The sequence below is a fragment of the Canis lupus genome, chromosome 1, assembly GCF_011100685.1.
Source record: "Canis lupus familiaris isolate Mischka breed German Shepherd chromosome 1, alternate assembly UU_Cfam_GSD_1.0, whole genome shotgun sequence".
Classification (NCBI taxonomy): domain Eukaryota; kingdom Metazoa; phylum Chordata; class Mammalia; order Carnivora; family Canidae; genus Canis; species Canis lupus.
In genome coordinates, this window is record NC_049222.1 from 59,295,792 (window position 1) to 59,321,966 (window position 26,175).

At 42.5% G+C, this 26,175-nt stretch overlaps 1 protein-coding gene across 2 annotated transcripts in view; it reads right to left on the reverse strand.

Annotated features, from left to right (window-relative positions):
• Positions 1-8,961: 8,961 nt before the first annotated feature.
• The window catches only part of MCM9 (minichromosome maintenance 9 homologous recombination repair factor), a 115,965-nt gene continuing 98,751 nt past the window's right edge, over positions 8,962-26,175 (reverse strand). The window contains exons 13-14 of one of the 2 annotated variants that reach the window (XR_005353829.1): positions 9,453-9,702; positions 8,964-9,298 (exon numbers count right to left, since the gene is read on the reverse strand). Coding sequence is in view for 1 of the 2 variants with exons in the window: in XM_038526654.1 (XP_038382582.1) it covers positions 9,636-9,702 (67 nt within the window). In the remaining variant the exon portion in view is untranslated. Of the gene's footprint in view, positions 9,703-26,175 lie in introns of both variants that reach the window. The other variant, XM_038526654.1, reaches the window with a different exon arrangement.

A 26,175-nucleotide genomic window follows, 5' to 3' on the forward strand; every position in this document is an offset into this window, starting at 1 on the left:
GGCTTGGGTCAGAGCTCCGTCATTTCCTAGCTCTGAAAACCTGGGTCTGGCTGGTCACTTTCCTCAGAGCTGAGCTGGATCTGGAATTTTCTCATTGGAGATAAGAGGGAATGTCAAAACCAGAGGAGCATATGACTCCATAAAGGGCAACTTTATGGAGATAGAAAGTAGATTAGTGATAGCCCCGGCCTGGGGATGGGAATGGGGATTAACTATAGGTGGGCATGAAAGATCCTACTGGGATGAAATGTTCTAAACTGGATTGTGCAGAACTTGCACAACCTGGGAAATTTACTAGTAATCCTTGCAATGTGCACTCAACATGGGTGAATTTTGTGGTGGGTAAGTCATACTGCAATAGAGTTGTTTTTTAAAAAGCAACAGGAAGGAAGAGCAGACTCGATAACCTGTGTAAAACCAGGTACAGAGCTGGGAAGCCTGTACCTTGTAACTAAGTGAGAGGAAAAAGGAATGTGGGGAAGGTAGAGATGGACAGAAAAATGCCCAGGACAGGTGCTGCACTTTTGTTCACTTTACATTGTCCACAGCTCGTGCCCAGGAAGGTCACCTGAGGTTAGCCATACCAGGGGCAGAAAGCACATTGCCTCCTATAGGCTAGAGGCAGGGCTTCTGTGGTTCTGAGGGTTCAAGGGAATTTCTGATGGAGGGAAGACTATTAAAGCAGCCAATCTGATGCAGCTGATTCAAAATAACTACTTTAAAAAAAAAAAAAACAGAAACTGTTTTTTTCATATTATTTTTTCAGTACAAGGTAATTCAGCGTGGTTGGGGAATTAGATGACACTAAGGAGTGGGTTGGGGACAGCATATCTTTTTTGTTTGTTTGTTTTTTACATATTTACTAACAAAACTTGAAAGTCTGAGCATTTATAAAAGTACAATAAGAAAATTCAGGAGAATATCTCTGTAGGCTTGGGTAGAGAGAAACTTGGTAGGAATAACACCCAAACTAAGCTGGAAGAAAGAGAAAGAAAAAGAAAAGAAAGAAAGAAAGAAAGAAAGAACGAACGAACGAAAGAAAGAAAGGAAAGAAAGGAGGAAAGAAGGAAAGGAGGAAAGAAGGAAAGAAGGAGGAGGAAGGAAGACACAGATGATACAGTAGGAAAGAACGTTGTGTCATACATATCAGATGAGTTTACTATCTTTAATAGAACAGACCCAAGCCAGAGAAAAGTGGGCAAAGGATGGAAATAGATAATTCACAAGAGGAAGAATAAATGAAGAACTATGATCTGGTAACATTACAAGTGACATTTAGCCTGGCTACTTATTATTAAGTATTAGTAAGAAAACAATGAGTGGGGGCACCTGGGTAGCTCAGTTGGCTAAGCATTGATTCTTGATCTCAGCCTGACCTCAGGGTCATGGGTGTTGGGCTTCATGCTGGAGGTGGAGCCTGCAAAAAAAAAAGAAAACAATGAGCTATTCTTCACCTATTAGATTAGCAAAAATTAAGAAGATTGATGTTAATTATCGTCAGGTAAATTGGTAAAGGCTTGCTGGGGGGTACTTTGACATTGTACTTCGAAACGTAATTATGCGTACCTTTTGGCTCAGCAATTCCAATTCGGAGAATTAATTTATGGTAACAATTAGGCATGTATGAAAAGATGCATATGTTAGGATGTTCATGGATTGAGTTATTTGTAAAGACAAAAAAAGTCGGAAAGGTTCTCAAATGCCCATCAACAGGGATTTGATGATTATGCATCTATTCAACAGACTCCACGATAATTAAAAATGAATGTGATTGGGCAGCCCCGGTGGCGCAGCAGTTTAGCGCCGCCTGCAGCCCTGGGTGTGATCCTGAGGACCGGGAATCGAGTCCCGCATCGGGCTTCCGGCATGGAGCCTGCTTCTCCCCCTCTGCCTGTGTCTCTGCCTCTCTCTCTGAATAAATAAATAAATCTTAAAAAAAAATGAATGTGATCTATATTTGGGCTCACGAGGAAATGATCACATTTTATTTAGAATTATACTCTGTGTGCGTGTGCGCATGTGCATGTGTATAATGGACATGAAGAAGCCCTGCCCAGATGCCCCTTTCAAAAAAAGACTTATTGCCCGAACTGTCTGCACCTTCAGGAACTGTCTCATTGCAGACCCACTTCTCCAATGTCTCACCCTCCTGAGCAGGGCTGGTGGGCACATCCTGACACAGGCAGGAACACAAGGCAGTCATTTTAACTCAACAGAGAACAACTCTGATGGGCTATTTTCACTCCAGCGCCCCCAATGGGATCATCAGGCCTGTTAACAGCTGTCTCCCTCACTACCCAACGCTGCTCTCATCCTTTCCACAGGTGGTGTTGACCCCAAGGACAATCCTTAAGAAATGTCTCACAATATATTCCATCTCAGAATCTGTTGCCCATGACTGGATGATGGGCACTGAGGTGGGCACTTGACCGGATGAGCACTGGGTGTTATTCTATATGTTGGCAAATTGAACACCAATAAAAAATAAATTTATAAAAAAAAAAAAAAAGAATCTGTTGCCCAGAAAACCTAACCAGGGGTTTTTATATGTACTCAGTGGACAAATTCTGGCAAAAAAAAAAATATGTATATGTATTATATATTTTATATATATATAGGTATATATTTTATATATCTCATAGGTGAAGAATAGCTCATTGTTTTCTTTTTTTTGCAGGCTCCACCTCCAGCATGAAGCCCAACACCCATGACCCTGAGGTCAGGCTGAGATCAAGAATTCAATGCTTAGCCAACTGAGCTACCCAGGTGCCCCCACTCATTGTTTTCTTACTAATACTTAATAATAAGTAGCCAGGCTAAATGTCACTTGTAATGTTAACAGATTATAGTTCTTCATTTATTTTTCCTCTCATAAATATTCCTCTTATATATTTTATATATGAGGATATATATATATATCCAGTAAGTATTTAAATATTTATAGGAGGATTTAATTTATAAGAGTATTTTAAGTATATATAAGAGAATATATATATCCAGTAAGTATTTAAGTATTTTATGTTGGATGGGCTTTATGTTATACTTTTGGGCATTGTCTGATTATTTTTAAATGGGAATTTATTAGTTTGTCACCAGATGAAAATAAAAAAGTGGTTTTCATTTTGGAAAATAAAAGGAAAAGTTAATCGTTTGGTTTCATTCTGGTCAAAATGACTGAAGCAGAGTGTCCATGTCAAAACGGTGGCACCAAGCCACACAGCGTGTGCTCTTTTGAACAGGAAGGTGAGCTATTCTGAACGCCCTTCTGGCCCTTACACGCCCTTCCTACTGCCTTTGCTCTTGGACCAGGTAAAAGTGTTGCCACTTCTTCCACCCGGTTGTCAGCGTGTTGTTGAGGTTGCTGTAGAAGTGTAACATAAAGAGCAGTCTGAGGGGACTGTGAGGCTCCCACAGAAGGTTGTGTGCACCCCATGGATGGGAGTGGATGGACACAGAATGTTACATTTTGATAAATTCTCAAACCTGGAGTATTTACAGGTAGTACCTCCTTTTCCACCATGGGCAGTGGTGATACCCAGTGGTATCTGTTACCCGGATTCCTTAGCTTAGAGCCTTGAACTGTTGGATGGATACCTCATGCTCCCCGTACCAGAAGTACCTGTCTTCTGGTTTCCCTCTCTCTTGTGGCTTTTCCAGATTTGGGCTACATTTTGGTCATGATCGGGGGCGGGGGGGGGTGGGTAAGACATCGTAGGGTTAGAAGCCACCACTCCTCAGCATGAAGTGTTGCTTGGCCAACACAGTCTTAGGAAATAGTGAGCTGGTTACCGGTGGTAGCAGAGACCACAAGTGGTTGCCCCCAGGCCCATCCTTCCCTTCTTCATTTAATAAACACAAAATCCCAGCTTTTGCCAGCACTCTTTTCACCTCCCTTGCAGCTCCATGTGATGAAATGAGTCAATTCTTGCTGAGAACATGTAAGCAGAATCAAAGTACTAGGCCAACTCCTTAAAGGAAACGCTTTGTCTTTTTTCCCTTTCCTGCCAGTCAGAATATGCAGTCACCTGCCACAGAGGTGGTGGTGAGTTATTTGTGAATATGCAGACCAGGGCGACCCCCGAGGGGACGAAGGGACCACTAAGAAAAGCAGCCTTGGTCCCTCCAGAGCATCCCTCGACTACTCACGCTGGAACCGTCGTGTAAGAGGGAACTGAATGAACCTTTTGTGTGTAAGCCACTGAATTTTGGGGAAGGGAGATGTGCAAAAACCAGTCATTGTTTTTATAGATGACTCTGATTCTAGTGTTTACTGCCCTAATGTATTTATCTACTTCTCTGTTCCCTTCTCTAGAATATTTCTTTCTTTCCGAGCTGCTAGCGTAGAGGAGGCATTCCATAAGTGTTTGTCAAAGGTATAAATAATTGAATGCTGGGGAAACTCTGTAGAAAAGAGAAGCTGGAGAACTAAATACAAAGCCTGAATTCACAATTTCTGTAACAAAGGTCTCCCCAGGTCTCTCAAGCCCATCTGCTAGGGCCCATCAATAATGCACGGACACGGAAATGATGAATGTCTCAGTACTCGTAGCCTCCACTTCCCTTATCCCTGGAGGAAAATGCTGGTGTTTTCCTGCCCGGCATTCTGTACCACTACACCCCCATCCTGAGCGAACTTTGCACACACATTTCAGAACAGATTATTTGTGGAAAGAGCACACTGAAAGGAAGGTTTGTGTCAGAAAAGGCTTCAAAAAGGAAGCAGAGAGCAGGAGGCCTGAGCAGGCTACAGGGTAGGAATGTGTGGGAGCTTGGAAGGAAGGGAAAGGAGATTTGTAATGAGACGAGGGTATAAACTGTATTTGGTTTTGAATGTCCCTTGAGAGATACAAGTAAAGATCAGAATTAATTTGCTCTTGATTGCTGGTCGATGCTCTCTGATAGTGTCTCCATAGAAAAAGACTGGGCTGTGGACACTGGGATTTTATTTCCTGACAATAGTCCTAGCTCAAGTTTCATGGCTTTTAAACCACCTCTTCGTGAAGGGCTTCTGCACCTTCCTCAATTCACATATTCTTTCTAAGAGTTCTAGATGTTGTCTCTCTTGTAGCCATGAATTTTAACCCTCACTGTGATGCTGGCTACTCATAAAGTCCCAGGAAGGCCACCTGAGTCGTGGCCATGGTGTCCCAGGGGCAGCCGATGTCCCTGCTCACCGCAGGGTCTTCCTGTGCCCTCAACACCTTCTGTCCTGGTCCCCTGGTCCCTCAGATTGATCACGGAACTGGCTTCTGAGACGCAGGTCCTCAACATCTGACTTTTTTCCCCAGGTACATATGCAAAAATTAAAAATAAAAGTTCTTTCTATTTCAGCTGAAAAACCATCATGGTGTTACACAATTCGTACTGTTATGGTCCCATCTCCCACTTCCAAACGCAAGTCATATTCAAGCTGGCTCAAACAGGGACCCGCCATCAGTCTAGGTAAGCTAACTTGCAGCACAATGAGCTGAGCCTTGAGGTCCTCGTGAGCTCTTCAGTCGCAGAAGAAAACACCTGGCAGGTTAACACACCTGAGCTGTGGTGTGGCTCCGGTGAACATACCACAGCTGCCAACAGTTGGCTGGGCCTACAGGGGTCCACATGCATCTTTAAGAGGGTTGACAAACCCACTTTTGTAATTCCTCAGTCTGATGAACCCACAGTGTGAAGACATAGCTGAAAGTGGTTTCTAAGCTTTATCGAGTGTTCCTAGTTTGTGCAAATGAGCTGGAAACCTAAAGCCAGGTTATTGAGTTTTGAATATTTACGTAACTGAGTTGGTTATAAACAAGACTACTGACTTACAAAAATGTATTTTGTTCTTGACATTTGACAAATAACAATTCTGCTTCGGTTACTTAAGGTACAGCTTCTTGCAGTCTGTAAGGAAACAGTCCACGTGTGTGTGTGTGCAAAGCAGTGACATTTGGGTAACATGGGCCCTTAGGGCAGCAGCCATATGGCTCGTTTCTGTGGTGAGTAAGATCTCTGAAAGACTGTGTGTGAAGAAGCACAGGCGTTATTGGAATTTCTGTTTTACCAAAGGAGAATTAAGGAATGTTACCGAGTGGGTTTTCTGTGTATCCATCTTTATTAGCAGAATTCCGCAGTGTATAAGGCCATAAAAGTAATCATTTAGTCAGTATTCTGTGTGAGGCATTGTGCTGAGTCCTGATACTAAAACATTTAAGTAAATCTATTTGCTCAATAAAAAAACCACAATATGTCCTACAGAAAGAACAGAATATTTGAAATAACTGTCCTAATGTGTGGTTAGCTTACATAGAGGATGTAAAGCCTGTAGATCTTTGCAGCTCCCAGCATTGCAAAATCTATGCAAAAAAAAAAAAAAAAAGTGAAATAACACTCACACACACACACACACACAGAGCAGTGTGTGATGGGAACGGAGAAGGAAGCTAGGTTTCCCTCCCTTACTAACTGATATATTCTCTAACCTTTTTGATATTTGAAAGCTAATTTAAGCTCTGAAAACAAGATAAGACTCATCTATTAAGTGATCTTTGGGATGGCCAGGGTGACTGTGGATCCCAAATATAATCATTGAAATGTCAGCATTTCTGTTCTTCTTTTCGGTAGTGATACAGAGAGCCCCATTGTCTATTCTCTCCAGCAGCTCTTGCTGGCAGATTCCATGTGAAATCACAGAGGCCAATTCTCCTTCCTTGGGAAAGGGAATGCTGGGGGAGGAGGGCTCCCCTTTAAAGTTCCTTCAAAGTAAAGGGAATTTTTTTAATAGGAGAGTGAAATTTATTTATCATATACACAAGCCACGTCTGCTACTGAGAAAATGCTATTTACATAAATAAGTAAATGTTTTACAAGTAAAACATTCAAGATTAAGAAGACATTGTATTTTAATATAATAATAGGATCCCAGGATTCTAACAAGAAAGTTTGATTCCCAGTTTGCATTATAGTTATTTGCTCTGCTTCAAGAAACTATAGTGGAGTAGTCTTTGGCAGTGTATTTCTCAAGATTCAAATATTAATGGATTTCCTATGCATCTGTAGGTCAGATGGAGGGTTTGACCCTTGGTCCGGCTCACACAGCTCCAGCCCCCCGGGAGGAGAATGGGCTCAGCCTCAGGTCATTGGGACAGGTTGAGGACACCTGAAGCTGAGGTTGGACCCTGGCTGGGATCACACTGCTGGGCTCCTGGCAGGCAGAGGCAGGGCCGCCAACATCCCGGCTTCATTGGGCCAGCCAAGGCCCTGCCTCTGTGCTGAAAATCTGCACTGGAGGGTCTCCTCTCGGATAACAGCTAGAGAGGATTGAGAAAACTGAGTTCTGGGCAAAGGGAATGAACGTGCAAGGAATGAAAGGAAGTGTTGTCTCCCATTTGGGTGCGTGCGCCCACGCACAGGTGTGGATGTGTGTGCCTGTGTGCTGAGTGTGCTCTGGAAGGGGGTGGGAGTTAGAAGAGTACGTTGCCAACTCTTCTTAGAGCTTGATAAAAATCCAATTAGATTTTGACCTCACAGGATGCAACAAAAAAATGAAAAGTTTCATATATGTATTCTATGGTGTATCTCCCCACAGAATAAAAAAAGAGAACTTCTTAGAAAGACGAAGAGATTGTGGGCACATCTGAGAAATATTTAGGAGCATCAGCAGGACTCTGTGACTGATTGGATGTGGAAAGCGAGGGAGAAGAGTTATAACCAGATTTTTGGCTTTGGCAACTGTGGGGCATGTGTCCTATTAGAAGTGGAGATAGGAGGGCATCGCCCAAGTCACCTATCCACTTCCTGTCACCCACACTTTGGCTGCTCTGTCACCAAACTCTCAAATAAGACAGTTCCTAAATTCCTTACTATGACAATTACTTCATTTTGCCACAGATAATAATTTTTTTCTTGAACTAAAACTTGAGATCCCTATGTGGCCTGACACGGGGGCAGAGCGGTCTTCCAAATGAGTCCTCGAGGTGGTTCTGCTTTTAGGACTCCAAAGGTGTGCTCCATGGTGGGATCTGAAATGCTAGGAGCTCTTTGGTGGTGTGGACTCTAGGTTCTCAAGGCCTTAGGAGAACCATAACTGACCTCACAAAGGCACACTAGTAAGAAGACTAATCTGGGTAAATCTCAGGATTCCATAATCCTCACAAGAGGCCAATCCTCTTCCCAAAACCATTTTTAATCTCATAAGGCCCAAAGAAAGTTAGAAAGGAACAAAGCTGCTTCTTTCTTTCTTTCTTCCCCCTAGGTATAAAGCAAATCAAAACAAAACAGAAACCCTAGTGCATTTTCTTTCAATGGGCTACAGTTCCATTTGACATTGGATTGGAAATTGCATGATGATAAAATATCACTGTGGGCCCTTCCGTGGTGATGTGAGCAGGAGGTGCCCTGTTTGTTCCATTCCACACAGTTGCGGTGCTGTGATGATGTGCGGGTGGTGGCTTCTAAGCCTGTATACGATGGAGCATTAACTGTCTCTCTCTATAGTCTGAGGCAACTACAGGAGCTTTGTTATTTAAGATTCCATGTGAGATTATCAATTTTATTGATTGATTAAATAAATAAGTGTTTTAAGACATCTCACCTAATTGCAGCATTTTCTTTTGAGGTTTGCGTCTGGTTGTATCTTAGTCATTGAAGATAGGGGACAATGCCTGTGGTGTTTTTAAATGTTTTGCGATAACTGTTGTTCCAGATTGTCTTTTCAAGGATATTTGTATACAGAAGAATCTTGAAAGACAGAAGTAGAGTCTCTCTCTGGGGCAAAGGGCAGATTTGTTTCCTGGTGAGGATAATATAGTGTCCCTCTGGGACAATGGTTAGGTGGGTTTGTTAATGTTTGTTAATTATGGGGCCGGATCCAAGGCCCCAGAGAGGATCCAGCAGGATCAGCCAAGAGGATCCCTGGCCTCTTGCAGGATAGAAATCCAATGCAAGCCAGCAGGAAGTGGGAGCAGAGTTTATTGAAAAAACAGAGAGTACAGATACAAGTGAAGCACCTGGAAGACTCAGAAAGGAAAGCAGAGTGCATCTTGTCTTTGTTTATGATCTGGGGATTTTTATTGAGGATTGTGGTCCTCTCAGACATCCAAGAACCAGTTAGACCAAAGTTGAGGATCCAGGTGTTATTCCTTGGATCCAAGGGGTCTTTGAGGTATCTGGTGGTCTGTATATAATAGCTTCATCTGGTCATTCTCACTGGGTCCTTCTTCAGATGTTATTTATTCTAAAGAGACCATTAACTCCTTGTCCTTTACGAGGAGGACATACGTAATTTGCCCTCTGAGGCGTGTGTAAAGTGAAGTGCTTCTTCCTAGCAAGAATAGAAACAGGAAAAGTAGTAAAAAGCAGACTTATGGAGTCCTTCAGTATCCCTGTCTCACTAACACCCCACTATGAGATTGGGTGTTTCCCAAACTTATGGTCCCTTAGTTATGACATACACCCACTGTGTGCACAGTAGCCACCTGTGTCCACCTCTGCATCATCCCCATGGGACTTGAGCTCATTCTGCCTTCTGTGCTGTGATAAAGTCCTTTGTCTCTGGCCAGGAGTCTCATGTCTTCGGCCAGCTCCAGTGAGGCTGTGATTGGCTGCTTTGTTAGCTTGAGAGCAGGGTAAAAATGGCAGACCCTTCACAATTCTTGACATTATTTTGTCTTATTATCATCTCTTGGGTCATCATTTGACTTGAAGTTAAGGGAAATGTGGGTGAACCTGGTAAGAACAATAAAAGGCAAGTTAAATGAGTTTAATGTTGCTCTCGCTGGGGCCTGCTAGTTTCCTGGTTATCTTTACTTTTTCCTTGCTCCCATCGTGCTGAGCACCAGGCCAGTGCATCAGTGGGCACACAGTTATTATTATTATTGTTCATTTCACCATGTACTAAGTGCCTCTCTGTGCCAACTGCTCTTCAATACGTGATCTCTGTTTCTTGCCACAGTTTGGAAAATTTGGAATTATCCCCAAAAAGAGGCTGAGAAGGATAAAGAAACTTGTCCAATCTCAGAGCCTAGTGATAGAGGCAGGGTCCCTACCTGTACTTATCTGGTAACCAAGCTCATTTCCACTCACTACAACCCTTATGCAAATGAGGTTTCAGAGCAGAGCAAGAAACATTTTAGGGGTGACTTCACCAGTCGGCTTTACTTCCTCTCCTCAAATGGCTGCCATTACCCCATTTCCTGATTTGTTTTCCCATTTATTTGATTCCTGCTATTGCCAGTTCAGAGCAGCTCCTCAGCCCTTACCCATTAACATCTCCTCTGGAGTGTACAGATACTGATAGTATTTTTTCACAGCTGATTAGAAGTCTGCGTGTGAGGAAATGGGCTAAGGAGGACTGAGTCATGCACGATCTAAGACAATAATGACAGGATGTATAAGTTGAACTGCCCCTTGGTGGCAACGAGAAAGTAATCCATGACCTCAGCTTCCAGGAGGTGGGATTTAATAGGCCGCAACCGGAAACCTGAGTTGGGAGCTCACGTCTCCAAGTCTTCTCCACGGGGGCTCATTTGAGAGATGGCTGCCGTCCAGCCCTGTATTTCCAGGAAATGAGACTTCGATTCCTTGCAGTGTTAACTTGAAAGGAAGGGCATTTCGATGATTCTTGAAAGGAGACACGCATTTGCGAGAAAGCTGAATGAAAAGATGGAAAAATCTACAACTCACTTCCATTTTCAGCTGCCTGGCACCCTCTGCCACATATGTACTGGCTGTGAAGTTCCCCGTGGTCTGTGAGTAGGTGGTGGAACATCCACTAAAGGAGCTACCAGCACACACATCCCCAGAATTCACCAAACTCCTCAGCTCTGGGGGTGTCTTGGGGAATGGAGACTCGAAAACAAAAGTATATTTACAAATCAGCTCTCGCCACCAGTTGCATTGCTACTGTATTTTCCCAGCAGATTTTTTTATTTGTTGCTGCCTTCAGAATAATTCCAAGGTAAACACACTCAACAGTTAACTGTTAAACTATCAGCAGAGTTGAGTTGGCGAAATTATGCAGCTAAGCCACTTGGAGAGACAGAAATGCCAAAAGACCAGTATACTACAGAAAGACCACTCTACCACAATTCTTGTAAGAGGAATAAGGGAGAGGCTTCCAACCAGTGTAGAATGGGAAATATTGGTACATGGTACTTACAGGATTGATCCACATCTCGGAGGCTGTTCGAGAAGAACCAGTCAAGGGCAAGGAATTTAAAAAGCTTTCTTCTCCCTGCTTGGATGTTTCTTCTCACTTGACTATTTCCATTCTGTTCAGGCCATGAAGCACAGCCTCTTGAACAGTGTGGGAGTGCCCTAGAGAGAAGGTGAGGCCAAAAAGAGGGGAGGCCTGGCCAGAGAGACTGCACCCAAAGCAGGTGCCTAACAGGAAAGAAGAGAAAATCAGAGATTTTCAGAAAGAAGGAGTGCAGGTTTGATTTTGAATACAAGTTTAAAACAGGCTCTGGCCACTTCTACATATAGTCAAAGCAGCTCCAGTTTGCATCCCTGTTGGCCCGGCCAGCTGCTGGCAGATTCTGGGGTGGATGTGAGACATTATCACAGCGAATCTCATTCTGGCTGGCTTTGCAGAGCCACCCTATGGTTTGATCAGTAGAACAGGAGAGTCTCTCATTATCCAAAAACATCAAGGATGTGTGTGTGTGCACGTGCGAGTGTGAGTGCACATAAACGTAGAAGAGAGGAATCCAGTCCATTCAGATTTGGCCTTCCATATTATTTTATTTTAGCTTGTGGAACAGGGTTAATTTCTCATTTATGTTTTTCATTTGTGTTTTCTGTTTTGGTTTTGGTGTGACAAATGTGACACAGCTTTTAAAGCAACAGCATGCTGAAGATGAGGTGTAGGATGTCACAGAAGTTGGGGTATATGACCCCAGAATGACTCTGTGTCTTTGCTTCTCATATGTGTGTGTATCTGTGTTCACATATCTCTGGGCCTGCGCACATCTTCCTCTGCTTTTCTCTCTGTATTACTTCTCTTTTAAACCAGCTGTCTCTTTCTATTTCTCTCCTCTGGTTTTGCCACGTTTCCCCATTTTCCTCTCCTTTTCTTCCCATTCATTTATTTAAAGTTGGACTGAATGCCAGCTACTGGATATGGTCTCCAGAAATTATGAAACTCCTTCCCCCAACTCTGAATCTATTAGCTTTTTCCTGTAGGCACTTCACTTGATCTTATTATCAAAGTCAGTGACTTTTGAGGTGGAAAAAAATTGTTTTGACCATTTCCCTGACCTGTGATGGAGTTTTCTAGCGACATACGCCACATCAGCCCTGTGTTACTCTACACAGAATGTTGATGCACTTCAAGGCCAGTAAGAAATAAGTTGGTAAAAGGAGAACTAGAGCTTTCAGGCCTAGAGAGAAATGAGACAATAATTTCTGTAAAAATGGAACATTTAACTAAACTGTTTTAAAAATTTTAACAACCTTTTCCAAACATAAAACACATGGCTCTGTAAAGCATGGAGTGGGAACTGAAAATGTGACCAACTGGCCAAAGTTTGAATTTTTTCAAATCTACAAACAAGGCTTTGTGATCTTAAAACAATTCAGATTTGTGTCTGAGATACTTGCTAATTTATTTCTCAGAAAAGAGGCATCCAGTGGCCTCAGCCCTGAGTATTTCCAGAATCCTACACACAGTGAAGCCTCCACAGCCACCTTGCAGGTAGTTGGCACTAAACAGATGTGGTTTCAAATTCATTAGAGAAAATCATAAATATGCTGGAAATTATTTTCCCCTGGAATACGACTCTACTGCACTTTCTAAGAATCACTCAATTGCCTGTAACTAGTGGAAGGCCTCATGTTTCACACCAATAATTCCAGTGAAGTGGGAAACTCAGAAGACATGAGGAAAGACGATATTCATTATTAATGAAAGGACTGTGCCCTCTAAGGAAACAGTGCACTTAATGTTCGGCTTACCTCATCTTTCCATCAATAAATCCATGCTCTCTAATTGTTTATGGCATCCCTTGGTAGGCTCACTGGAGAGGATGACAGCTAATTAACAAACAACTTTGGCCTTAATTAAGCTGCCCTTTCCTGTCTATGATACTACTTCTGTATAAATGAAGACCGTTCCTGCTTTATTTTACTCCCATTATAGAACTGAATCCCAGATTAATTTGCTTAAAACATGATCCAATTAGGCTTCACTTAACTAATGAAATGTACATATTTTGTATCTTAAATAAGGAAGGGAGTTCACTTAAAAGATTAATTTCTATTTTGCTTCCCCTGTCTCCTGCTCCTTCTTAACTGATGGTCAATGAGGGCATAGTTTGCTAGGGCTGCTGTAACAAAATACCACAGATTGCATGGCTGAAACAACAGAGAGGTGTTTTCTTAGAGTTTTGAAGACTAAGTTCAAGATCAAGGTGTTGGCAGGACTGGCTTCTTCTGAGGCCTCTCTCCTCAGCTTATAGACGGTCCTCTCCCGCTGTGTCTTCACACTCTCCTCCCTCTACACATGTCTGTGCTGAAATTTCCTCTTCTTAAAAGGCCCCTGGCCAGATTGGATTAGAGCCCACCCAAATGGACTCACTTTAGCATAATCACTCTTTTCAAGGCCCTTTCCAAATACAATCATATTCTAAGGTACGGACTTTATGAATTTTGAGAGAACACAGTTTAGCTCGTAACAGTGAAGAAGAGATGGTATTTCCAAGGAGAGGTAGTGGAGTGCGTGGTTAAGGGCGCCACTTCTGGAGCAGACCATCTGTGTTCAGATCTCGGCTTTCCCACCTGCTACCTATGTGACCTTGGGCAAGTCACTTAAGTTCTCTGCCTTTCAGTTCTTAAAATGGGTTAATAATCATGTCTACTTCAGAGGGCTTTTTTTTTTTTTTTTAAAGATTTCATTTATTTATTCATGAGAGAGGCAGAGACATAGGCAGAGGGAGAGGTAGGCTCCCTGCGGGGAGCCCAATGAAGAACTCAATTCCAGGACCCCAGGATCACAACCCGAGCCAAAGGCAGACACTCAACTGTTGAGCCACCCAGGCATCCTCTTCAGATGGCTTTTATAAAAGTTAAATAAATACCTTATACATTTGAAAGCCCTCTGTAAATTGTTTGCACAATTATTTCAAGTTTTTTCCTTAAAATGTTCGAAAAGCACTTACACATTTTCCTCATAGGGGAAATGAATGCTGTGTCAATATACTATAAAAATGTGAAGAACATCTTGATCCTCTATGGTTAGTGAATTGAGATGATTATCTTTTTAATTTATTTTATAATCACAATTTTCTTCTATACTTAAAACATGATGACCCTTGCATTAGGGCATGAAATGGATTTGGGCCATATGTCACCGATTTCAGTCAAGACATATCCTGCCACCCTCCTTGCCCCTGTCCTATATCTCCTCCCTCATTGAACCACAGGAAGGTTGCAACTGCATGCCTACTTCACCTGAGCAAACCTGGTCCAAGATCAGGTGTTCCAAATTCAGATGTCTGAGTTTATTTTCAAAACAAAATTCTAATTCTGGACCAATATCCTTCCTTGTTGCTATACATTGGTACCTAAATATTTCTGGAGAAAATCTGATGGCTATGTGGCTGGTTCCACTAAAATATCATGGTACCAGTCTTTCCTGAGCCCTCTCCACCCCTGAATCTTTTTTCCTTATCCTTGGTCCACACTGTCCCTCATTCTCCTAGGCAGCTATTCCCCACTCTTACCTCACATTCAGTCCTGTACCCATGACAACTTTCTCATTCTTCACAGAGAGTACAATAGTTCTGGCAATACCAACTTGTGTAATTCCACACACCTGGGTTGAATCTCTCCCCTGAGCCTTTGCTCTTGCACAGGGAGTGCCTTCTATTCCTCTGAGCCTCCTCTGCATTGGTCTAATTTATGTTTACTCTTCCTTGAAGACTTGGCTCAAACACGGCATCCTCTTCTCCAAAGACTTCTTCAGTCAGCATCCCCACCTGCCTTCAGCTGGGGTGTGTCCCTCCTTGGCGCTTCCACCACACCCTGCTCATGTCTCTAGCTTTGTCTTTATGACATTGCTATGCCATTATCTGCTGATGAATTCATCTCTCCCAATAGACTGAATTCCTCGTGGTCAACAACCATTTGTGTTCATTACTGATTCTCATTGTTCATTATAGTAGATATCACCAACATGCCCTATCTTTCCTTCATTCCATGGACTATTGAAATCATTTGTATGTGGAGCTCCTAAGTGAAGAGGTCAGAATCTTACTCATTTTTCCTCCTGGGTCAATTGGGGTGTTAGCTGCATGGAACAAAATCTATCTGTGTTGATTTAAGCACACAAGGATTTTGCTAAAAGGAATTGGATAGCTCACTGAACCAGTAGGAAGATCAGAAAGTTAAGCTTGAAAATAGGTGTGAAGAAAGGAAATTAAAAGCAGCTATGGTCACATTCAAAGCCACACCACCAAAGAGACCACTTGACACCAAATTGCACTGCCTTCCCACTAGCATTGCCAACTGTTGCTAGAAACTAGAGGCTGTCACAGCATCTGCCATAGCCCTCACCCATGATGGATTATCCACCCTCCCTACTTCCTTCCTACTTCCTTCAAGCCCTCTCTGGCTCACAAATTACACTGGGGTACATGTATCTGACTGGCTGAGCCTCAAAGTACCAATACTCTGAATGTAGAAGAAACTGGGAAGGTGACTCGTTGATGTTTTTAGCCTGGTCAGAGAAGGTGGGGAAATTTCTCAAGTAAGGAAGGTGAATTAGATAATGGCGGTCATAAAAAAATGACAAATATCTACTATAGATCCCTCAAGATTAGCACTGCCTGGCAAATAGTAAGGGCTAAGTAAAGGCAGGCCCTTTAGTAAAGTTGAATGAATCTCCTCTGTGTTTCTAGAAACCCACATTACCAATGGGAATCTTGACCTGGCCTTATAGCCTATATTTTTGAAGAGGAAGAGACAAGGAGGAAAAGGATGGGAGAAAATGAGTACCATGTGTGAAGTGCTGTGATGTGCCAGGCGCTGTGCAGTCACGTTAGATAAGTCCCTCCTGGTGATATGATCCTCACTACAACATAATGTGCAAGAGGCAGGGACCAGCCATGGCTGTGTTATCATCTAGCACTTCCTCAGGGCCTAGCACAGTGCTGGCACACAGTAGGTCTTTGATAAATATTTGTTAGTGTTGAACAATCCTACAGAGGAGACAGTCATTTTGTTGGTGTTCAGATTATGTGCTCTGGCAGTCACAATGCCAGCCAGTAGCAGCTCATCCAGCCCCCAATCTCATGTTCTTTTCATTATCATACCCCAATGGATGCTAAAATATGGATCAGTCCAATGTAGGCTATTGGGAGGAGTGACATCAGCAACATGGCAGCCTAAGATGTCCCTCATTTTGTCCCCTTTAACATCTTAAATTTGGCAACCATCTACAAACAGAAGGGCTTCTTTGAGAGTTGTGGGACCCACCACCATACACCAAGGGACCTGGGAGAGTCTCACCCACCTGTGCATTGGGCAATCGGCAGACAGACCCAGTATGGGCTGTGGAACTGCCAGCAGCCTGTAAACTAGTTCCAACTCCTTTCAGCTGGCTGTAGACTGGGAGCAAATGGAAAATGCTGACTTGGGCAGATATGCACAGACAAGGGAGGCTATGTAGAAGTCCAAGTGTCCAGGGAAAAAATTCCAGCACACTGTTGGAACAAAACCAACCAAACAACAACAAAAAAGAGTTTGGATGCATTTGAGTGGGTAAGAGGAATTTGGCCCACATTACCCTTTCTCTCCTCCCCCAAGACAGCACAGCTTAGAGAAAGAGGAGGCCAAGGATCCTTCCCTGGGAGACAGGGAGAGCAGTATGTACCTGGGATGGGTTGGGGCAGTGGGCACAATAAGTGAAAGGGATTAAGAGGTATAAACTTCCAGTTATAAAATGAATAAGTCATGAAGATGTAAGGTATAGCATAGGTAATATAGTCAATAATATTGTAATAACTTTATCTGGTGACAGATGGTAATTAGACTTATTGTGGGGATCATTTTATAAAGAAAAAAAAAAAGAAAAACCACAATCTGATTAAAAATTGGGCAGAGGAATAGAATAGATATTTTTCCAAAGAAAACACACAAATGGCCAACAAGTACATGAGAAAGTGCTCAACATCACTAATCATCAAATGCAAATCAAAACCATAATGAGATATCATTTCACACCTGTTAGAATGGCTGTTCTCAAAAAGATAAGAAATAAACCTTGGTGAAGATGTGGAAAAACAGGAACATTTGTGCACTATTGGCAGGAATGCAAATTGGTGCAGCCAGTAGAGAAAACAGTACGGAGGCTCCTCAAAAATTAAAAGATCAATAATCTCTATGTTAGAGCAATTCCACTTGGATATATACCAGAGCAAATGAGAGCAGAATCTTGGAGAGATACCTGCATTCTTCATTGCAGAATTATTCACAATAGCCAAGATATGGAAACAACACAAGTGTCTATCAACAGATGAATGGTTAAAGGTTAAAGATGTGAGACTTTATACACACACACACACACACACACACACATATAAAACTTCAATGTAAGTTATATAATGATGTAAGATGTCTATATATATAATGGAATGTTATTTGGCTATGGGAAAGGACATCCCGCTGTTTGTGACAACATGGATGGATCTTTGAGGGTGTTTCAACTAAGATAAACCAGACAGAGAAAGACAAATATTGTAATGAAATTACTTATGTGTAGGATCTAAAATATCTGGACTCATCGAAATAGGGAGTTGAATGGTGGTAAAACAGGGGCTGGGGGGCTGACTGAACTGGAGAGATGTTGGTCAAAAGGTACAAACTTGTAGCTAGAAGATGAATAAATTCTGGAGATCGAATGCACAGCATGGTGATTATAGTTAATAACACTGTATTATATCTTGAAAGTTGCTAAGAGACTAGATCCTAATTGCTCTCGTAAAAAATAAATGATAATTATATGACATGATGGGGGTGTTAGCTAGAGTTAGGGTGGTAATCTTATTGCAATATATAAATTATCCAACCAGCATGCTACACATTTTAAACTTATACAACATTATATGTCAATTATATCTCAATAAAATGTATGCAGGCTATTTCTTGTGTGAAATTCTGGGAATTTTTTAAAGCTTCTGATTAGTGAAATCTTTCTGAGGATCGTGTAGAATTGGAATCTGACTGCTTGCCCCCCACCTCCCAAAGAAATGACATTATTAAATGCATATTCTTTCAGATTATAGGCTTTTATGAAATGGACTCTGATGTCATGGCTCACAGGGTTTCAAAGCTCAGTTACATCCTGCTCTTTAGGCATTTTCAGAGCCTTCAGAAGAGGGAGCAGGTTTTCTGTAATGACCAAATGGCATGCCCCTTGTGGCACCCTCACCATTCTCCAGGCCCACTCCTCGGTTGGCCTGTGTGTCTGCTGGAGGTGCCCAAATGAGACTGGTTTTGGAAGAAATGTTTTCATCATGACAGTTGAATGCAGCAAGCCTCCAGCTTTTGCTGGACAATTTACGCGTTCCAGCCTTTTCAGTTCTTCTATCAGAGAAGCTTCATGCCCCCTAGTGGTGTGAGCCGCAGAAAGAACAAGCTGACCTAGATTCCCTTCCATCCCGGCCATGGGCTCGTTAGAGCAATTGTCCGTCAGTCCAAAGCAAGCAAGTGCAGGAAACCAACAAGCAACCCCCTCCTCCAGGATGGTCGTCCAGGGCCCAGCAATTGAAAACTTTTTTTAATGGGGAGAATTTCTCCATGGACAAAAAAGTATTTGTGCACATTCGATGAAAATAAAAAGGCAACTTTGGCAGGGCCACGCCTTGCTGTCCATAGGTGGACGATGCCCGCAGTCCAATACGCTGTGAATGGCCTCGCTGGGAGTGGCACTGGGCGGCCACCTTGCAGCATTGCTGCGACTCTCGATGAGCTGAGCCAAGGCCAAGCCATTGGGGGTTCGCAATGTGGGCCCGGGGAGAAAAGGAGACCTGCCATTAACCTGGCACTATTGTCACAGGTTAGGGACCATAAGGAAAGGGCTTTTCTTTCTGGAAGCACACAACGACTCAATGGGAGATGACTTTGGCCTGGCCCTGATACAGTCACATCTCTTGTGGGAGCTGTCCTGGTATAGCTGACAGTGCACTGGCTTTGAAATCAAATAGTTCCTCCCCAACCAGACACCACCAGTTGGTTGTAGGCTCATGAAAAATTAGCTTAGTCCCTCTGATCATGTTTCCACCTGTAAACAGGGTTAATGATACTTTTCTCACAGAGTTCCTGTGAGAACTAAATAAATTATCTATCTATCTAATCTCATAGAGACACACGCATTCACAATTGTGTATGTTCTCAAGTCTCTCTGCGCTAGAGAAGACAGCAGTCCATACACATCATTGGGTGGGACCCATCGACATTCCTGCAGTGCACATATATGGCTCTTGCTCCAGAGAGAGACAAGAAAACCAGACTCAGTTCACCTGCTTATGAAATTTCTCAGGTCTAATTAAAAAAAAATATATCCAATATAGTTAACCTGCAGTGTTAGAGTACAGTATACAGTATAGTGATTTAACAATTCTATATACTACTCAGTATTCATCGTAAGTGTACTCTTAATCCCCTTTATCAGGTCTAAATCTGTATTTGGCTGGCTTGTTTTTGTTTTGGTTTGTTTTGAAATGACAATGGAGATCTGAGTCTTGGGATTTCTTCTGTAATCTAGCCTGGGTAGGACACCAATATCTTTGGGGTGAATATGAGTTGCCTTTAATGCACAGAGATTCTTATCTGACCCAAAGACTCCCAAGTTCCTCCTACTGGCAAAGGAAGTTAGAATTGGTTGGGGGTGCGAAACACGTAGGGTGTGGTGACACCAGGCCTTGCAGTGAGGAGGGGACCTAGTAGTCAGGACCTGGCAGCTCTGGCCACATGGTCTTCCAGCATCCCGTACAAAAATGCCAGCAAGCCCATACCCAGAAGGGGTCTCTCCATGAACTAACACCAACCTTAGGATCTTAAGAGCTCTCACGAGGACAGAACACGGGGGAGGTGGGCAGCCTGCTGCCCATTATGCTTCCACCTCCACATATGTTTTTCTGTTCAGCTTTTGGTCCTGGAATCCTAAGTCAATGTGCATTTGAGAGGCAGGGCAATTTTCTAGGATCAACAGAGTATTTTCTGAAAACTGTTTCTCATAATTATGCAAGCTGACTACTAAGTGTGGTTAGTGCAGTGACATGTACTACATATGTCCCTTAGATGTGATAATGAGATCAGTTAAGAAAATGTTTTTAAACACCTCAAAATTGACCTTTGTAATAAAATACATTCTATTTTTGTCAGGTGCTTTCCCTAAGTCGTGCCTAACTACCTCCAGGTCTCCCGGCTCTAAGGTGAAGGCAGCTTCTCATGTACAGTCAACACTAGTGAACAAACACTGGGGAGGGAAAAAAAGAGAGGCAGGAACGTGGAAATGTAGGTTAGATGGTCATTCTTCTCTCAAATGTCTTAAATGTCTCATTCAGTATGTATTCAACATCCACTATGTGCCCGGCACTCTGCTAAAATACTGGGGACACAGCAGTGGGTTAAAGGTGATGAAAATGCTATGGAAAATTGGGAAACGGGGGAGGAATGTTTTGCAATTTGAATAGGTTATAGTAGGCTTCACTGAAGTGACGTCGAACAAAATCTTGAAGAAGGTGAGTGTGACCACCTTCAGGGGATGAGCAAAGCATAGATAGAACAGTAAGGGAAAAGGCCCGGAGGCTGGTTCATGTCTGGAGAACTACAGTAACAGCAAGGCTGGTGGTAGCAGGTGGTAGCATGTGGCCAAATGTGTAGGGCTTTAGAGGTCTTTATTATAAGGACTTTTTGGCTTTTACCTGGAATGGGTGGGGAGCCCTCCAGGGGGCGTCTAGCGTAAAAGTTATCATGACCTGACTTCATTAACAGCATCACTTTGATTATTGTGCTGAGAACAGCCTGTAGGGAGTCAAGGAGGGTGGTAAGGTTAAGAAAGAGTGGTGGTTTGAATTGGGGGGGATAGCAAATTTGGTGAGAAGTGTCTAGATTCTGGATATATTTTTAATAGCTCTTTGGATTTGCTGAGAGATGGGGTGTGAGATACAGGAGAAAGTAAATTGTGAAGGACAATTCAAATGGTTGACCCAAACATTGGAAGGATAGAATATCCATTTAATTTACCAAGATGGACAATCTGGGAAAGGAACAAATCTGGGGGGGGGGGGAGACAAGATCAGGAGTGTAATTTGGAATACGTTGAGGTCCAGATGTCCTTTAGATAACCAAGCAGATATATTGGATAGGAGTTTGCTACTGGCATCTGGAGCCCAGGAAAGGGCATCATCAGCCAAGAGGTAGGCTCTGAGAGCCCCAAGATTCCATGAAAATAACGGGGATAGAAAAGAGCCCTGGGCCACTCAAACATTAAAGGTCTGTGGGAAGAGGAGAAACTAGAGAAGTTGCATAAAGACCGAGGAGGCCGGAAGAGGTCAGTAAGAAAACCACAGGCATGTGCTGTCCTGGAGGACGAGTGATGAAAGATTTCAGGGAGGGGAGAGTCATCAGTTCCATCAAATCAAGTTGAGATCAGGCCAGAGAATGAGCACTGAAGGTCACCTTGATAAGGCTGCTTGGACGCAGTGGTGAGGCCAAAAATGCCACGGGGTGGGCTCTGCAGTGGGGATAAGAACTGGAGACAGGGCACAGACAACTCTGAGGGAAACACAGACACAGTGAGGGAAATAGAGTCAAGCGAGGTGTTCTTGTTTTGTTTTTTTGAACCAATGGGGAAATGATACAGGAAGGCAGGGGCCTGGGGAGGGTGCTGGGCCGTGTCCAGAAGGGGCAAAGTGAGGACTTTCTTCTGGGTGATACTTTCCTCTCTCACTGTAGGAATTAACATCACTAACTATGGTGGGAGGACTTCAGTCTAAAGCAGAAAGGAGGATATGAAATGGAGAATATCATTCAAGTGCCTCTGAAGAACGGAACTTAAGAACAGAGAGCCTAATTTCCTGGAAATGCAAGACACAGCTTTACCTTCTGACCAGGGAACATCTGCCAGGAGTCTCTCCTCATCCTCAAGCCAATGACCTTACTTTTTGAACCCTGGCTGGATGACCCCATCTTTGGACTCCTTGCCCATACATACAGGTCATCCCAAGCCCTCATCAGATTCCCCATGACTTGCAATAGCATGTGTTTTCCAAATTGCAATTTCTCTGCTATTCCCAAGTAAACTAGGTTTCTGGTAATTCAAGCTTGCCTCAGTTTACCTTTTTATTTAGACTGACACTAATAATGTAACTTTGGTCAGGTTATTTAGTATCTCTAGGCTACAGTTACCTAATTTATAAAGTGAGAATAACAATACTACCAATGTTAGAGATTGCTGGGAGGATTAAATGAGTTAATACTACTATCATCTAAATATTGAGAAGTGCTTCAGGAATAATTAGCAAATAGTAAGCAATCTAAATAGATAACTTTTACCCTTTATCAGTAGATATTTTTAATGGAGCAATAAAAAGTGAGGGGAGTTGAGAAGTATGTTCTAGAACCTGATTTTTCAAATAGTGTATGTTAAAGACATTCTTTAAAAAAAAAAAATTACTTAGAGGCACCTGGCTGGCTCAGTTGAGAGCATGCGACTGTTGATCTCGGAGTTGTGAGTTCAAGCCCCATGTTGGGTGTACAGATTACCGAAATAAATAGACTTAAAAAGAACACTCTAAAAAAAAGAAACACACATCTCTTCTTTAAAAGAAACTACTTAAATGTCTGAGCTTTTCTCCTATTTGTGGAGAATCACAGTGGATGTCACCTGAATTATGAATAGTATGGATGTGAAAATCAAGTGTCATGTATTAAATATGTTTTGAAAAGTAAGTACTAATATTGATTGATCCTGCTGTGCTGTGATTAAAATTTCATCAGGGTAAACAAGTGCTTAAAACCAATTCAGGAAAATTTCAACTGCTATGAATTTAATTCGTGGTCAAAGTTTCTTTGAAATTTAGTTTATTGTAGCATTTTGGAGAAAACTATTGTAACATCCATATGTTAAATTGAAATTAAAAATTCATGGCTCCTATAACTTTAATGAACACATAATGATGTTGGGAAGAAAAATGACTGGACAGTGTTTGGCAGGTGACTTCCCATTCAAGGATGGGTTGTTACACAGATAACGTTATTTTTCCATCTTTACTAGTTCTTAGGAGCAAAGTCTGTAAATTAAGGAGTCTCTCCAGGAGTTTCCTGTGCTCCAGGGAACAGTGTCATCCCCCTTCCCAGAGTCATCTCGAAGGCAGCAAATCAAAGGTCTCTGATGTGCCAGGGCCCTCAAGGCAGCCTGGGGTTTCCCTTCTTACAAAGCAGTTTAATTTCCCAACAATGATAAAACAAGATTGTTAACAATCAATGTTATGTGAATCCTCGATTTAAAGTTATCCTGGACTAAGGGTTACAATAGGCCTATAACACGCATCTTCCTCCCATCACAGTGGATCTAGTCCCTGCTTTGTTGGCAAAATCATGAAGTCGAAAATTTGGAAAATGTTAAAAATCTATCTTAACTGCAGAGATTATTCCTAAAGCAGAGTTTCCGGGTAATATCCTTTACATACTCCCATCTATTTTGATTTTCGTCCAAGTATTTCTAAAACCTATAGTAATTATGATGATAAATTTATGCAGGAAAATGGAAGCCTGGTAACGAGTGACACGGCGAACAGCTCCCCCCGTGGCCGCAAGCCTGAACTGCACTTCCAACAAGCCCAGAGAGGTTTGCAATCCTTGGAAAACACCTGGTGGCTGTCAGGTCAGGTCAGGCCAGAATTTACATGGCTCCCTCAGGAAAGATGATCCAAGTACGCTTAGAGACAAGCTCTCTCAACCAGTAAATAATAAAGGTTATAGAATTACAGAACCTAAAACACAGAAGTGTGACAGACTGGCCAGGGCAGGCCTCCCACCCCATTGTGGAGACTGACTCTGACTCTGCCCATAGCTCTGGGTGCTACTGGCACCAGGTGGCTGTTCACTCCCACAACCCTTCCACATCCTCTTGAAGCAAGTGAACACTGACCCTGAATCTGTAAGATGAAGATGGGTGAATTCTCTGGAAAGATGAGAAAAAGGGCACAGCTGGGAGCCAGGCCCCAAGGTAGATTAAAATCTACAAGGAACCCAGGGCAGAGAAACCCTGAGTTAGCACACAAAGCAAGTCAGCAGAGAGTAAATGGTAGCACTCTCACCAAAAGCAGCACGACAAGGGACCTTGAGAACCCCAGAGAAGCCAAGAGAACTTTCTAGTTCTAGGATTGTGTAGCCTGGTCAGACTTTGTTTCCTGCCCTTAATGAGATTCCCTTATAGGGAATTTTTTTTCTTTTTTTGTAAGATTATTTGAGAAAGAGAGGGTGGGAGCAGAGGGGCAGGGAGGGAGGAAGAATCTCAAGCAGACTCCACACAGAGCACGAGCCCAACTCGGGGCTCAATGCCAGGACTGGGAAATCATGACCTGAATGGAGACCAAGAGTTGGGCACTTGACTGTGCCACTCAGGCGCCCTTACAGAGAACCGTTTATTCCATCCAGCTTCTGAGTTTTCCCTTTTTGTAACTTGGTAATACCTGAATCGGAAATGTCTAATCCTCTGCTTCTCTGGAAAGATCCTTGAAGACAGCAAGGTCACACGGCTGGCTAGTGATCGTTCTAGAACCAGATTTGCCCGATTCTCAATTTGCTAGGCTACCTGGTCTCCTTTAGGTATCAGCAGGCTGAGAAAGTTAGATCTGAAGTATTAAGCAGTATTTCAATACAGGCTGGCTTTATTATGAAAGTCCTAAATTAAACCATGCTTATTTGCACATAAAAATGCACCTGCTACGAATGTTGCTTTCTGGTGGTTCAACTTGGCCAAGGCTTAATTAAAGTTCTAACCAAACACAGAGAAGAGTAGCCTAAAAACTGCTGGTGTTCACAAGATGAATAACATACCCTAATTCTTGTATATCTTATTTGCCTTCTGGGACCTATCTTGAATTGGACATATTTACATGGACACATCAACAATTTAGGTAAGCCTAATTTAACATTTGTCAAGTTCACTTTAAAATATTAAATAATATTAATACACGGTTAACATTTAATACAAATGTTAAATTTAGACTATTTTTAAGCCTTTAAGAGGACAGATAGTATAGAACCAGAGAAAAGTGAATCATAGGGAGAAATTACCACCGCTTCCTATGTAGGTCTTCTGAGAAACAGTGAAGGGGATGTGTGGTAATGGCTCCCCATATACCGGGTGGGGGGAGGGTATGGCATTTACACATGGGACATGGACTCCTATTGCAGTGAGTATTTACGTGAGCCAGGAGCCTTCTTTTACCCTTCTTGAGCGTTAACAATATGGAAAGCAGACAAGGAAGGTGTTGTTCTGAACACTGAGGAATATGCAGTGGCCTAGCCTGCCACACTGTTCCATTTGGAACTAGGCTGTCACAGGGAGTCCCCGGTGCCCTAGGCTTTCGGTGTAGGCTGGTTCTGAATTCCCAAATGTTGTGGATTGGCTAAAAGTGAGCTCTAGGTATCCTCCCTGTGGTTGACCTAGAATTGGTCTTCCAGTCATTCTACCAGCTGGGTGGGTTTAGCGCTTGAGGAAGGAATGGAAGTATAGTGTGTGTTACAATTAAAACTTGTCAACCAAGAGTAGATATCTATTATTAAAGTTTTGGTATATCTTCAGGAAAAGCTTAAGTTTAAATTAAGCCAAATAGTTAAAGATATCAGAATAATAAGTTTATTCTGTCTGTATTTCTAAGAAACACTAACAATTACAATCATAAAATCCCTATTCTAGACTATCACATATTCACTGAAGACACTATCTTTTACAGTGTCAGAAAACTCATTTCTTTTACATAGTTATGATAGAATTAAAATTCTGGTTTGGTCTTCTCACAAAGAAAATTGGGTATAATTTTTTTGTGCTTAAATAATTTACATTATTAGGGCACCTGGATGGCTCAGTTGGTTAAGTGTCTGACTCTTGACTTCAGATTAGGTCATGATCTCAGAATCGTGGGATCGAGCCCTACATTGGGCTCTGTGCTCAGCGGAGAGTCTGCT